This window comes from Talpa occidentalis, unplaced genomic scaffold (assembly GCF_014898055.3).
Source record: "Talpa occidentalis isolate TD23 unplaced genomic scaffold, MPIMG_talOcc4v2.1 talOcc4.9, whole genome shotgun sequence".
Taxonomy (NCBI): Eukaryota; Metazoa; Chordata; class Mammalia; order Eulipotyphla; family Talpidae; genus Talpa; species Talpa occidentalis.
In genome coordinates, this window is record NW_023605305.1 from 58192923 (window position 1) to 58208319 (window position 15397).

The following is a 15397-nucleotide window of genomic DNA, read 5'->3' on the forward strand; positions in this document are numbered from 1 at the left end:
TGGAAAGGGCTTTGTGGCAAGGAATGTGGGCAGCTTTTAGGAATTGAGTGTGCATGCTGGCTGATAGCCAGCACAAGAATCAGAACTTCAGTCCTGCAACTATAAGCAACTGAATTTTGCCACAGCCACATGAACCTGGAAATGGACCTGAATTTCACTTTAGAACACAATCTTGAGCAGAGAATTCAATCATACCGTGTCCAGATCTGTCTGGAAACAAATGGATATTATTTTAAGTTATTTTAATATATTATTTTAATATATTAAGCAATAAATAACTAATACAACTTCTGATGTAGAGTGCACAGCTACTAGCCAAGACAAGTTATATAGCTAAAGGTCAATCATTACTGAGTAGAGTTTACCCTAATTTACTGTGCAAAGAAATTGAAGCAGACATTAACATATATTTTCATGTCATTTAGTCAGGGTTAGGAGATAAGATGGGTATGGGATCTTGAAAAAGGAATACTGAACCAATGCTTATGGACAAATTTTCAGCATTCCAGTTGAGCAGGGCAACTGACAGTGTAATTATTTAACACTGGCAAAGTTACTGAAGCCATCTCAAGCTTTAACAATCAAGCATCCCTTCCCCCTCCTTTTTTAAAAAACAACTCTTTCCCTCAGGACTTGAACAGATGTTTTCATTTTACTTACACTGAAAGATTTTTTCTTCTCCGCCAGGAATATGTACCAGTACAAAGTGTTAACCTCATTTGGATTTGAACCCCATCTCAACAGCAAAAGAAGGCTGAGGATCGCCAAATGTCAGCTCAGCTGTGAGGAGTATTTTAAATCATATTTTGACGTATGTTACGCTGTTAACTAGAAAATGAAGTGCAGCACACATGCTTCTAGTAACTCTGGTTTCAAATCATATGATCCCTTCTTTGTCTTAAAGACCTTTTGATGTGCGTTCTCAATATTGAGTTTCTCTGCTTTTAATAATCTTATATTCTTTCCTCAATATAAATGTCATGAAAAGTTTTGAATGCTAATCTTCTAAGATCAAACAGGAAGAAAGAGGTAGGCAGCATAGTTCAGTGACTTGAATTCCTGAAATTTCTCATTTAAAATTTTTATTTTTACCAATAAGAGCCTGGGCTGGAAGAAATGTTTGGTTCACTCTTTTTTTGGAGGGAAAACTAAAGGTGGCCCCAAATTTTAGAATAATGCTAATTACAAAATCATTCAAAATCTGGTGTAAGACAACAGAGATGCAGGGGTCACTTGATCACATTTCTATCTAATTTGTGTCTACCTAACAGGAACTCAGAATTCCTATCACCATCTTTGCTTTTGCAGTGGTGACTGAGTCCAGCTTCAACTAGGACTGAAGGCTTTCTGGGACAAAGGACTTTTCATTGCTCAAACTGGGATAGTCCCTGGCACACTGGCTCAGTTGGTCCCTTTATCTAGGGCAACAAGAACCTTAAAATTGCCAAGGCAACTTGGTAGCAGCTGGTTGGAGCTTGGTATTTAAAGGAGCCCAGTTTGTTTCCTAAGGCACACGGGTGCCCAAACTCCATAATCAAAGTTATAAAATGCAATGCAAAGAATGCTGCTGGGAGGGGATATCATGGATGTCTACAATGAAGGAATGCAGTGCTTGCTTGTGCACTTTACATGTGCTGAAGTGTTTTAGGGGAATCAGGTCTCCTTTCATTTCATTCCCTGCATGGTTGAGATATATGGCATTGAATAATATCTAAGTACAACTGACTGTTAAGTGTGTGGGGGAAGGGGAAATGTTTAAAGATCATAATTATTCTAGGCTTCCTTCAAGTAAAGATCGGTTTAATATACCTAGCCATAATGCTCTCAGTTGCCCCCAGGGGTAGTTCCAGAATTTCAACATGGGAGAAGCTTTGAGGTGGCAGTTGGCTTTGAAGGGGTGTAAGGGATGACATCTGGTTTAGGGATGGCTTAGGGATGCGCTCTAAGCTGTTTTTACTTAGTGTATGTTTATTAGGGGTGGTTTGAAGGGAGATGATGGAAATTATTGAGGGGTTAAGCCCACCCCCACCTCATTGGCATCAGTACTGGTGTTCTACATTATGGCATATGCATGAATAATTAAGTAGAATAGTTCATGCTCTAAATATTTTACCACATTAGAAAATAATGCATCTCTTTCAAAAAATTGTTTAAAACACATTGAACTATGGCAATGTTATGACTTTTTTTTTTAAAAGATTTATTTATTTATTTATTTATACAAGCACTGGATACAGTCAGAAGCGCGGGAGGGTGAGAGAATTTACCAGAGTCAGAGCGGGGAGCAGAACAGGCAGACTGACGAAATACACTGCTGAGGGGAGCAGTGGGCGCGGCAGGAGAGGTCTGTCATGCCATGTGGTACTCTTGCTGCGGCTGGGGATCGAACCAGTGCTTGAACCAGTGCTCAAACCAGTGCTGCCGAGGCCACGGGCAGCTTCGCAGCCCAGCACTCCACCTCTGCACCACCAGGGGAGGCCCGATGTTATGACTTTTTGAGCACCTATTAGATGCCAGATTCTTTATATTTTTATATTCTCATTAAGTGCTCATATGAACTCTGAAAGGCAGATATTGTAGAAAGATTATAAAATTATATAGACTATATATTTTTGATACTTTGTATTAGTCTACTGCAGATTACATGAATTAGTTAATTATTTTAATGCAATTCTGTGAAGTATTTTTTCAGAAGAAATAGCAGTTTAATCACTTGACTAAATTCACATGGTTACCAAGAGTTGAAGAAGAGATTTACCCCTAGGCTGTCTGAGATCCCATGACATTTACTCTTAACATCCAAGCTACATTTAGACCATTTTCTTGGATAAGAAAATAGAGATTTGCCTTACTTACTCAAGGTCATCCGGCTCAGGTGCTGGAACAGTTGAAAAGTACATGTTGACTGCTCTTCTCTTTATCCAGTTTCCATGAAAGAAGAGGGCCTAGACTATACAGTGTTTCATATTATGTCTCAAGAATTTATAGGAGACTTCAAGGTAGCTTTTGTCATACATTTTGGGATGATCCTGAGAAGTTATACATTGCTCCTTGAACACCTCAGGGGATTAGGAGACTAAAACAGTTAAGATACACACACACACACACACACACACACACACACTTCTAATCAGCCCTTTGTGTATATGAGCCAGTTCCACATTCAGGTATTCAACCATGGTCATCATGGTTGGTTAAAACTGTGGACCCAGAATCTGGGGGAAAAATATCTGCATGTTAGCCAATTTATGCAGTTCAAGTGTCGACTATAGTTTTCAGAATCTCCCAAACATTTGTGGTAATAACTTGGTTTAACAGCTATTGTGCTAGTGCAATAGGAGGTTATCCAGGGCAGTACGTGGAACATTTTAGGGTTAAAATCTGAGCTCAGCTGAGAACACCAATTAGTGATGTGGGCCACTAATGCCGGAGAACAGGGACTCTGAGCCGTGGGTTTGCTAAACTGGTTCTGTCCACTTACGGCTTCAGCTGGTTTGGGGATTATGTTGCAGTCTCAACTGTACTTCTCCGTCCCTATAAGATTTTTACATCCCTGTGTTTGACTGTGATGGTGTAACTGCAAGTACCTCCCAGCAGGGCTGTGTACAGATCTTCCTGGACTTGTGGTGTTGCATCTAATAAATCCACCATAGGTTGAAAATATCCTAAGTTGAAAATGCATTTAATACTTAACCAAATGAACATCATAGCCATCAGAACACTTCTATTAGCCCACAGTTGGGCAAAATCATCTAATACAAAGCCTATTTTATAATAAAGTGTTGAGTACCTCATGCAATTTATTGAATAATGTGCTGAAAGTGAAAAACTGTCTATAGAGTATGGGTTGTTTACCCTCCTGATTGAATGACTGCCCGGGAGCTGTGGCTAACTGCTGCTGGCTGGCATCACAAGAAAGAATCTCTGCATATTGCTAGACAAGGAACATACCAATGTTCAAAACTTCAAGTACTGTTTCTACTGAATGCATGTAATTTTCACACCACCCTAAAGTTGAAAAGTTGTTAAACCATCATAAGTCAGGGACCATCTGTACATCCATGTCCTACAGCCAGATTTAGGCTCAGAATTTGTGTTGACTGAACAGAAGTTTTCCAAATGATTGTGTTTTAGTTCTGCCCCTTGCTCTTTTTCTTGCCTGGAAATAGCTTGTCCTTCAGAGTCTGGGAAGTGGCTGCAGCAGCAGATCCTCTTCTGCTGACATGAGTGAGAAATAAATGTTTGCTTTTGTAAGGCAAACCACTGAGATTTTGGGGTTGTTTATTGCTGCAACCCAGCTGACTGATACAAGCACTACACTCTATTTCCAGAGTCAAATAAGTCATTTTGCCTGAATATTAGTTTTAGTCTTACTAGGTTGGCTCTTAATCTATACATGCCATTAGCATGTTTCAGTTCTTTTAAGTAATTTTAATGTGGGTAGATACAAATGAAATTTTTCAAGGAATCCTATTACAGTGGGCCCAAATGATAACTACAGTCATCATTCCCACATTCAAGGACTGAAATAGTATAGGAGACTGACCTCCATCTATTTCTGATGCAATGTTCATATGCCTCTAAGGTCAGTGAGAGCTTTTGTAATTATCACAGGCTTCATGCAGCTGGTTCTGTTGTTTTGGTTATTTGAATTTGCAATGAAGAACACAGGTCCACAAAGATTGAATCAAGTTCCTCCAAAGTGAATATTCCCTAAATAATCTTTATTTCAGCCTATCAAAATATCGAGCTGTTTAAATGTGTAAGTTAGATTCCTGAATAAGAATATTTGCTGATCCTGGGCCTCCCCTGGTGGCGCAGGCGGTTGAACACTGTGCTGTGAAGCTGTCCACAGCCTCAGCGCCGGTTCGATCCCAGCCAGCTGGCGAGGGTCCCACATGGCACGGCAGACCTCTCCTGCCGCTCCTGTTGCTCTCCTCAGCAGTGTATTTCATCAGTCTGCCTGTTCTGTTCCCCGCTGTCTCTGGTGAATCCTCTCGCCCTCCTGCAAATCTGGCCTGTACCCCGGTTCTTGTATAAATAAATGAATAAATCATTAAAAAAAAGTTTTTTAAAAAAGAATATTTGCTGATCCTGTCACTTCAGTACACATACATCATGTCAGGCCTGGCCAGCCAATATTACAGAACTCATTTGTGAACAAGCAATTTATAGATACCTAGGGTTGACCAGTCATGAGTATGTCAGCAGGCCATCTTCCTGGGGTCTCTATGTTTCTAAGCCTTCCGAGACTGATTTCCCAGCAGATTATGTTGAGTGCTCTGATAGCTTGCGATGCTCTCCTTTCTTTGAGTTGACAGTATCCTAATACTCTTGGCATTTATGGTAACAAACTTCAGGTGTGGTCATATTTTGACTGCAAAAATTTTCCCTTTCAGTGTGTGTTCCCTTAATCCTTCTGTTCTTCTAACATAGCATTTCCACTTTAGCATTTGAACTATGGGTTTAGGGGACACAAAGCTCTATAAATTAATATGAGTATGAGTTTCACCTCTAGCACCTCCCTGGGCTCCCTCTTGCTGTCCTCCCTCAGAGCTCTCAGCCCCTAAAGGCAATGGGAGCATAGCCCAAGCAGAGGCGGGCTCTCAGCTGGCCAGCTGGGGCTGATGGGCTGCAGCTGGTGAGCAAGCCACAGGTAACCTCACGCAGCCAACTAGGTCACATTGTCACAGGAAGTGCAGGGGAAGGTGGGAGCCTCCACAGCTGCTTCTGCTCTGTGCTAGCTATGAGCTCGGCATTCCCCCCTCCCAAGAAAGATCAGCCTATCCTTGACCTCAACTTTCAGTTCCAACACAGGGAGAGTTCTTTCAGTTGTGTTAATCATCTGTCCAAGGAGACCAAAAAAAAAAAAAAAAAGTGCACTAAGACTGTGTTTTTTTTTTAATCTGTCCACATTAAGGAAAAATATTTTGGTTCCTCTCCAAGAATATGAGCCGTGGGCGAACTAGACAAGGAGTATATTCTTGACGAAGGCTGAATGCTGTCAGTTTTTTATCCAAGTAACAACTACAAAAAATAAAGCCAATTGTCAAATGGTTAATGTAAAAGGTTTTAGTGTTGAATTTTTGAATATGAAACACTTGATTTTTGTTAAAGGACTATGTGAACTAAAATATTACTACGTGCCTATGTATACACTACTAACAATGCCATGACCTCCCATCCCTACTGCCATGCCTTTAACTTAGGCTCTGTAATTGCTGGCATCTCAAACCTGAAATTTCTGACTCAGTACTTCAAAGCAGGGCCTGAGAATTTGTATTTCTAACCAGTTCGAAGGTCTACTGGCCTAGACTTCGAGAGATACGGGGACAGGTACTTACCTTTGAAGGTGTGTAGATAATAGAGCGCCTCCTATCAAGTTTTTTTTGTGGTTTGCAAGAGGCATCTGAGGTGGTACTGTGAGCTTGCAGATGTTGGTGATTAAGGAATTAAGGCCTCGATTACATAGTTACATGATTGGGGATGGGCGGGGGTTGGGAGGGTGTGGAGAGACAGAGAAGGAAATGGGAGTGAAGGCAGATTGAGGAATTCAAGTGAGAGGGAGAAACCCAACCTGACACTGATCTCACCGCCATGTGAAACGATTGCTTTATTGAGTTTGATCGCTGAGGTGGTGACAAGAGCTGTACCTAAAACAGATGGATAAGGCCCTGAAGGTTTTATTGTATTCCCTTCTGTATTAAATAGCAAAAATGGACAAGTTCTTTGAACTTTCATAATGATACTTATTTTCCTTGACAGTGTGTATTAATCGCCAGATGGGGAATTCTTTCTTTTGGGCAGATATGGTCATAAAGATAAGCTGTGACAATTAAATGACCACATTTATTTTATCAGTGTGGCTGGAATCTAAGTTAAACATGATATGATATACACAGCTTTTTCTTTTTTGGAGTTCTAAGACATGATTTTTGATATCTACAGTCATGTGGAAACATAGAGGCCAAAAAGGATACAACTTTTAAAACCAATTATATTCCACCTGGTTGCAAAGTAATCACACAATATTATTTGATTGAAAAATTAAAATCTTGCCACAGATAGTCTTGGAATTCTCCCCTCCACCTAAGATCACTAGCAAAAGAATGCCCACGTCTATTTAAAATCTTACTTAAAAGAAATCATTTCAGTGAAATTTTAGTAAATAGGAATTATGACTTATCTTTCCATGAAATGTCACTCATTAGGACAAATAATATGAACTTTCTCAAATCTCCATGATAGCACTATTTGGGAAATGATATTTTATGGTAAACATTTTTAATAAACAGCAGCATAAGATAATCAGTGTTTAATATCATCTCTGGTGTGTGAAATACAAATGCATATATCCTCAACATAATAGTCTTTTTGTCATTACAATTCCATGCTTGTCTACTTGAAATGCCCATAGTAACAAGTCAAACATTAAGTAATCAGTGATTAAATGCATGCAATGGAAATATGGAAAGATGACAGGGCAGGATATCTGAATATTGCCATATATACTTGAAGAAAATCTATATCAAGTTAAAAACAAACAAAAGAAAAGAGACCAGATATAAAAATGCAGAGATATATTTTCACTTCTGTGATACAAACCATAAACATAGTTTTGTGCAAAAAAAAAAAAGATCTGAAAATAAAGTCATCTTACAAATCATTAACAGTCAACAAGCAGAAGATATTTTTCAGTTTGTGAAAAAAAATACTATTTCAATACAAAAGGGACTGTGTTATGTAGAGTCACAGTGCTATTATAGAATACATTATTACAAGTGGTTTTGAAATTTAGTTTGCTCACCTTAATGACGTCAGTAATTACAAAATGTTTAAAATAAATGTTATAGTTCTTTGTAAAAAACTAAGTTGAATTTATTTTTTAACCATAGTAATGTTTTTCCAGAGTAGGTAATTTACTGGCTCATGGAATGCTCATTTCCCTTTAAGGGACTCCTAGAAAAACTCAGATTCACTGAAGTTGTGTTTACTTAAAATAATAAATATTTGTGGAAAATAGTTGATTGTCGTAGGATATAAAAATTGTGGTTTGAATCTTCAACATTAAACAGTTGCATAGCAACAAAAGGATACAAACATTCTCCTCTACCTAAAGTTAAGAAATGTAACTTTTGAATCAGCTTATTTATGTCACAAAATGTCTTTTTTTCTACCAGTTTATCTATCAATAAATCTGGATATAGCTAATTCTTTGCGTTCACAGTACATTTAAGTCCATATATGTTGTCTGAAGATTCAGTGTTTGGGAAATGGTAACACATTTTGGTGAAAATATTTCTTTGATTTACCATCCTAGTTGTAGTTTTAAAAACTGAAACATCAACATATTTCTAACTCACTTATATTCTCATCAAATATTTCCAGGAATTGCTTTATATCCTGTCAGTCTCTTTTTAAGTCTCTTTAGCTATAAAATTAAAATAAAAATGAGACTTTGAGACAGTGTCCTTAGAATAAAGGAGTTATTTTTGTAACTAGAGAAAATGCAAACATAAAATTCCTTTCTATATAGAACTTGAAACCCATTAAGAATTCTAAACTTGGCAAAAGATGGCTAGCAGGTAAATAGCGTGAGATGCACATTTGATACCTCCCGCTAACTAAGGCAAAAGTGATCCTGTTCTATTTACCAGTTTAAATAATTCAGTTCTTGGTAATCTTTTAAGTGAGAACTCAGTACTTATTAAAAAAATACTGAAATATTTCACAAAATAGAATTCATAGTCTTTGGACTCCAACTAACTCTATGAATAAATTGTTATAACTCGTGGTGCTAGAATAAAATCTGCGAGCATTTTGGATGAGAAAAAAACATGAGGGAAACGTCAGATTAACTAGATACTAGTGTTGTAGAGTTTTCTACCTCCTCAGAGTCAACTAATGATGAGGACCCTACCCATTGGACAACTCATAGGCAGAAGGTTGCAAGCATTGATATGATCGTCTGCAGACCTCCCAATCTCCAGCCTGTGAGGCTATCCCCATGGGAACCCTTGTTTCTCTCCCATGGATGCTGATTTATGTTGAGGGGCCTTTTTCCTGACTGTGCTTCCTTTGGTGCCTTTTTCCTAATGCAACAAAGTGAACTATTACCCACAATTCCAGTATCCATATCTAGCCTTCTTCGATGCCATATATTATTCCAAGCATTTGTGTAAACACACTGTAGAAAAGGCCATGATCAACAGAGGAGATCCACAAAGGCACACACTTTGCACCTTCCCAAAGGATCCCCATTGTGTAAAAGGCTTCAGGGAAATCTTATATTTGTCTTATGGCTCATTTCCAAATTTGGCCTAAAGTTTCCTCATTGATTATGAAAATCGCTTCCATACAAACATGCATAGAGTCTAAACTGAATCAATATAATTCCTGAACATCTGTCCCGAAGAAAAGACAGCAGGTAGACAAATGCTGCGGTATATACATTATGGGGAAGAGGCCAGTCATGGCGACTGGGGGTGAATACACAAAGCACCATTTGACCTTCCTTTTTGGTTTGATATTAAAATACAAGGTTCTTTTCCTCTTCACCGGTTTGCAGTTCTCAGTACTTGAAACCAGATGTACCAATCCCAATGCCATGTTATGCACCCTGATGGAGTGTAAATCACACAATGTTTTTTTTTTTTTTTTCCTGGCTGGTGTCTGCCTTGCTTGATAAGACACAGTTAAACTTCACAGAAGATACTTGTTGTAATGTCTGCTAAATGAGAACCTTACTTTAATAAAAATATTTGAATATAAATCTTTTCTACGGCTTTCTAGTTTTTCCTGTATACCACATTTACAAAAGTCATGCAATTTACAGTTCTGCAGAAATCATAGATTCGGTGTGTCCATGAATATTGGAATCTCCTAGCAAAGATGGTTGCTTTGAGTCTATTTTGTAGGGTTTTTGAGATTTGTTGCCAAAAACGGTGATACCCATTCCACCAGGATGGTTTGGAATCGACATGTGTGGTAGTAAAGGAATATTTGCTTCCTGATTGGATCCTGATGAGGGCAAGCTTGTCACATGACCAGTGCTAGTTGACCCACTGGCGCTGCTTGGGGACCGACTCTTGGGAGGCGGGCAGTGCTGAATCACTCTGGGAGGACCTGTTGGCTGATAGTGGGCAGCTGGAAATGCTGCATATCCAGGAGGTATTGGGTAGCCATTGATGGGGATGAATCGCTGGTTCTGAGGTATCGGTGGGCCAATGAAACCAGCAATCTGGCCCTGTGGTGTAATACCCTGGCTGGGGAACATATAATTAGGATATCTGGGGTTACTGAGATTACTCACGGGGCTGGCACTAAGGGAGGTTGTCTGTGTGGTGGCATTTCCTCCTGAAGGAGTAGTTGAGCTCGTGTGACTTGAGAGTCCCTCCCAGGACCGAAGTCGGACATGGATATCTTTAAATCTTGGTCTCCTGGAAGGAATCTCATTCCAGCACTCTGTCATAAGGCTATACATTCTGGGTGGGCAATCTTCAGAGCATGGTAACAGTTGTCGTTTTCTCACCATTTCGATCACTTCCTGGTTACTAAATCCATAATATGGTTGGAGTCCAAAACTGAAAATCTCCCACAAGACAACCCCAAAGGACCAGATATCTGAATCAGAAGAGAATTTGCCATACATGATGGCTTCAGGGGGCATCCAGCGAATGGGCAGCAAAGACTTACTCTGCACCCTGTAGTAATCAGCCGAATATATTTCTCTGGAAATCCCAAGGTCTGAAATCTTGACATGAAGTTGCTCTCCAATCAAAATATTTCGAGCTGCAAGGTCCTTATGGACAAAGAAGTGACTAGACAGGTAGTCCATGCCAGCTGCAATTTGAATTGCAATATGTAGAAAATCTCCATGATCCAGGCTGGATTTTACAGTCCCATCTTCATCACTGCTACAGCCAACATCAGAATGTGGGGATCGCATGATGAGGAACTCATGGAGATCCCCCTGATTCATATACTCAAAAAGCATACACACAGGCTGTTCCTGGGTGACAGCTCCTAAAAGGCAGACAATATTGGGGTGGTGTAGTTCAGCCATCAGGGAGGCTTCCTGTTGAAATTCTGTCCATTGCTGGGGGTTGTTAAAGTCTTTCAAGGTCTTTATAGCAACCAACTGGGCATGGTCCATGCCTGGGAGATAGAGATGGCCCTTATAGATTTTTCCAAATGCACATTCACCCAATTCTTCCATAAAACGTACAGCAGAAAGAGGCAGCTCTTTAGCCTTGCTCTGTATGAAAGACAGGAAAAGTGTGGTTTAAAGACATTTCTTTTTCTTTTTTTTGATATTTATTTATTCATTTACACAAGAACAGGGGTACAGGCCAGATGTGGGGGAGGGTGAAAGGATTCACCAGAGACAGAGCAGGGAACAGAATGGTCAGACTAACGAAATACACTGCTGAGGGGAGCAGCGGGCGAGGTAGGAGAGGTCTCCGTGCCATGTGGGACCCTCGCCGGCCGGCCAGGATCGAACCTGCACTGCAGAGGCTATGGACAGCTTCACAGTGCAGCACTCAACTGCCTGCGCCACCAGGGGAGGCCCTAAAGACATTTCTTAAGGTAAGACATGTTGGCATCTGAAAGGAGGAGTGGGGCATATAAAGAAACTTTCTAGACATCAGATTAAAAAAATATATATTGTAGGTTTATAAGTCTTTACATTTGCTGGCTGCCATTGCAGAAGATTCCATAGGTAACTTCTTGTCTGTAGCTCCATGCTCCTCTTAACCCCCCACCCACACCTCTGCTTCCACCCATGGTTTCTTGTTGTTTCCTAGAGTCTTATCACTCAAAGTCTGGTCCTGGGAACAGGAATATCAGCATCATGCAAAGCTTACTACAAATGCAGATTCTTGTACCAACTTCAGACCTATGAAATCAGAGCATGCAATTTAACAAGATCCCAGGGGATTTCAGTGACTGTTAGATTGTAAGATGCATTGCTGTAGACATGCTGCAGAGGATACAGCCTTGCTTTTTAGTCATGCACTTGAAGAGTATTTGGATTCAGTCCTAACCTGTCTATCCTTGCTTTTCCTCTACTTGAAAGCATCACTTTAGTTAAACAGGTCTTCATTAGACATCTCCAAACACCATGCACTTTCTCACCGAATATCATTGTTCCTCCAGTGCGCTCATGTTCTTAGGATAGTTATCCCACTAAACGTCAGAGAAACCACTACACAGTCTCCAGTCGAGGTAGGAAGTTTGGATGATGGGCTGCTCTATTTGCCTCATCCTTGCTTCCTCTGAAACACTCCCTGACCACTATGGTCTCTGCCTCTTTTGGAGTTCTGCTTTAAGACCACCTCATGCAAGAGGTCACGTGATGTCTGGTTACATGCATGGTTGGTTATATTATATGTCTGACTCAACAGCCAGACAATCCAGATTTGAACACTGCCTTCTCCACTTGGCAGCAGTGTGGTCTGCCCATTCTGGGTACAATATTTAATCACCCTCTGCCTCAATTCCTTCACCTATGTATGAAATGGGAGAATAATAACTGATGATAATTATATCTATCTCATAGAGTTGCTGTGAATTTTTAATAAGTTAACATCTTCAAGTACCAGCCTGGTGTCTGGCGCATGGTTAAGTGCTATTTAACATTTAGCTATCATCACCTTGCTTTTGTGGGTTTTTTTTTAAGGTTTATTTATTTATTTATACAAGAACTGGGGTACAGGCCAGATGCATGGGAGGGTGAGAGGATTCACCAGAGACAGAGCAGGGAACAGAACAGGCAGATGGACTGAAAGCACTGCTGAGGGGAGCAGCGGGCGAGACAGGAGCGATCTGTTGTGCCATGTGGGATTCTCACCTGCCGGCCGGGATTGAACCAACGCTGCAGAGGCTGCAGACACTTCAAAGTGCGGCGCTAACAGCCTGCGCCACCAGGGAAGGCCCTATTGTGGTTCTTTTTATGGATATATTTTGTTCTTTTAATCAGATTTCAATTTTTTGAAAGGAGGCATTGCCCTTCCCTACAGCTTTGCATGTTGAATGTTTACTGACCTTAACACAGAGAAGAGAAAGACCCAGCTCACAATGAAAATAAATATTACTGTGTTGTTGATTCTAGGTAGTGTCTATATAGTGTCTTGACTATTTTTGAAGTTCACCTCAAGTTTAGCACTTAGTCTAATTTGTTAAGGGAAAGTAATAAAATCAATATAATTTTACATCACATATGATTTAAAAAAAAAAAATCCTGGGTCTCCCCGGTGGTGCAGCAGGTTGAGAGCAGCACTGTGAAGCTGTCCACAGCCTCTGCAGCGTGGATTTGAGTCCCAGCTGGCCAGGGAGATACCCACACTATGGGTATAGCATGGTGCAGCAGACCTCTCCTGTCTTGCCCGCTGCTCCCCTCAGCAGTGTATTTTCGTCTGTCTGCCTATTCTGCTCCCCACTCTGTCTCTGGTGAATCCTCTCACCCTCCCACGCATCTGACCTATACTCCAGTTCTTATATAAAAATAAATAAAATCGGGCCTCCCCTGGTGGCACAGTGGTTGAGCGCTGGGCTGCGAAGCTGCCTACAGCCTCTGCAGCACCAGTTCGATCCCTGGCTGCCGGCAAGGTTCCGATATGGAGCAACAGACCTCTCCTGCCGCGCCCGCTGCTCCCCTCAGCAGTGTATTTCGTCGGTCTGGCTGTTCTGTTCCCCGCTCTGGCTCTGGTGAATTCTCTCACCCTCCTGCGCTTCTGACTGTTCCCAGTGCTTGTATAAATAAATAAATAAATCTTTAAAAAAAAAATAAATAAAAACAAGTTCCTTATAAATATTATCTTAATAAAAGGATTAATAAAAGAAGTTCCATTAAAAAATAAATAAAATATTTTAAAAAAATTAAGTAAAACAACTTTTTTTAAAAAAAATCCTGCACTTTAAATCCTACTACTCTGAGTATTTCAACTTAAGTTGACAATGTTGCAAATACATGTGGAATGGAAAGCTCTCTGGACAGTTTTAAAACAATAGTTTAGAAGTTAAGTAAAAGATTTCCCTAATCTACACTCTACTAATTTAGAAGCCATCATGAACTCTATTCCAGGCTGATATTTTCTAGGGCAAAATTCCCACTCACCTAATTATAAGTGTAAATAAATGCAACAAAATATCCACTTAAAAGGACAAAATGCAATTGAGAATTTTGAAACATTAATTCTTTGTAAAAATAATATTAATAATTTTAACTAGGTCTCATTTATTCACTAAAGCAGATTTTATGGAGTTTGTATCTGGAAGCATCTTATAATTTATTTCTGCTACGTAATGGTAATGCATTGTTTTAAATATTCAGTAAATGAAAGCTTATTACTCCAGCCTTATTTATTATAGCAATATTTGTAATAGAAAAAAAATTAGAAATGACCTAACTGTCCACCTAAGGGTAACTGATTAAATAAATTATGGTAAAGCTTGTAAATGAATAGTATATAGTTACAGGAACAAATGATGATGCTACTTATTGATATGGAAACATTTCCAAAATTTTACTGCTAAGTTATAAATAAAAAGCAAAAGAACAGTTAGTGCTATATACTGCTTTTGTGTGAAAGAGAAGAAAAAGAATAGATATATTCATATTTATTTATATACATATACACATAAAGAAACTCTGAAAGGACACTCAGGAAACAGCAGTGGTTACTGGAGGTAAGAACAAGGAGGAGGAGGGAGGTTCGGGGGGCATCATTTCATGTTATTTCATAATTTTACATTTTTGAATCAAGTGAATAGATTAACAATAAAAATAAATAAATAAAGAAGTATATAATCAATCATTCCATCTGGTTAATTCAGGAAATTTCCTTTGCAATCATAGCTCCATCCACTACTTTTCCTTTTGTATATTAGAGTGTGGTTCCTATAGGAGTTATGGAGTTCCTGTGGGAGAACAGGATACAGGTGATGGGAGGAGTAACCATTTGAACTAACCCTCTTTATTTCCTTGCAACATTCTGATAATTTTCCTTTTGTAGCCATAATACACCAAAGTGAATTTTTGCTGCATGATTAGGAATTTCAGCAGAACTTTTCCTAGTGATGTTAATGAATGCAATTCATGTGTCATTGAATGGCACAGTGGGTATTGCTTACTTTTTGACCTAAACAGCCTCCTCAGACTTTTGGTGATAAAGATATGACACTGAGAAATAAATTTCTTTGGAGGGGAAATAGAAATTAGGAACTAAACCCAAGGGATGTTGGAGGGATAGAACATGGAGGTAGGGCCACTGCTTGCTGGCCTCTCCCCACCTCCCCCTGCTAAAACTAACCCATAGGCAGTGTAGGCTAATTCAAACCATGTGAGTTTTGTACTCATAAAAATCTGAATTTGTATCTTGGACCTGCTGCTTTC

General features: G+C 39.6%; 1 protein-coding gene and 1 long non-coding RNA gene across 13 annotated transcripts in view; one reads left to right on the forward strand and one right to left on the reverse strand.

Annotated features, from left to right (window-relative positions):
• Nucleotides 1-15397, forward strand: part of LOC119235382 (uncharacterized) — a 52271-nt gene that overhangs the window by 3734 nt on the left and 33140 nt on the right. For 8 of the 9 annotated variants that reach the window (XR_008550275.1, XR_008550273.1, XR_008550276.1 and 5 more), the window contains one exon: nt 688-782. This is a non-coding gene — a long non-coding RNA (uncharacterized LOC119235382). Of the gene's footprint in view, nt 1-687; nt 812-15397 lie in introns of all 9 variants that reach the window. The other variant, XR_005122831.2, reaches the window with a different exon arrangement.
• Nucleotides 5906-15397, reverse strand: part of ROR1 (receptor tyrosine kinase like orphan receptor 1) — a 335132-nt gene continuing 325640 nt past the window's right edge. For 2 of the 4 annotated variants that reach the window (XM_054691317.1, XM_054691318.1), the window contains one exon: nt 5906-11257. In XM_054691317.1, coding sequence (XP_054547292.1) covers nt 9830-11257 — 1428 coding nt within the window. In that variant the 3' untranslated portion in view covers nt 5906-9829. The remainder of the gene's footprint in view (nt 11258-15397) is intronic. The other 2 variants (XM_054691320.1, XM_054691319.1) reach the window with 1 other exon arrangement.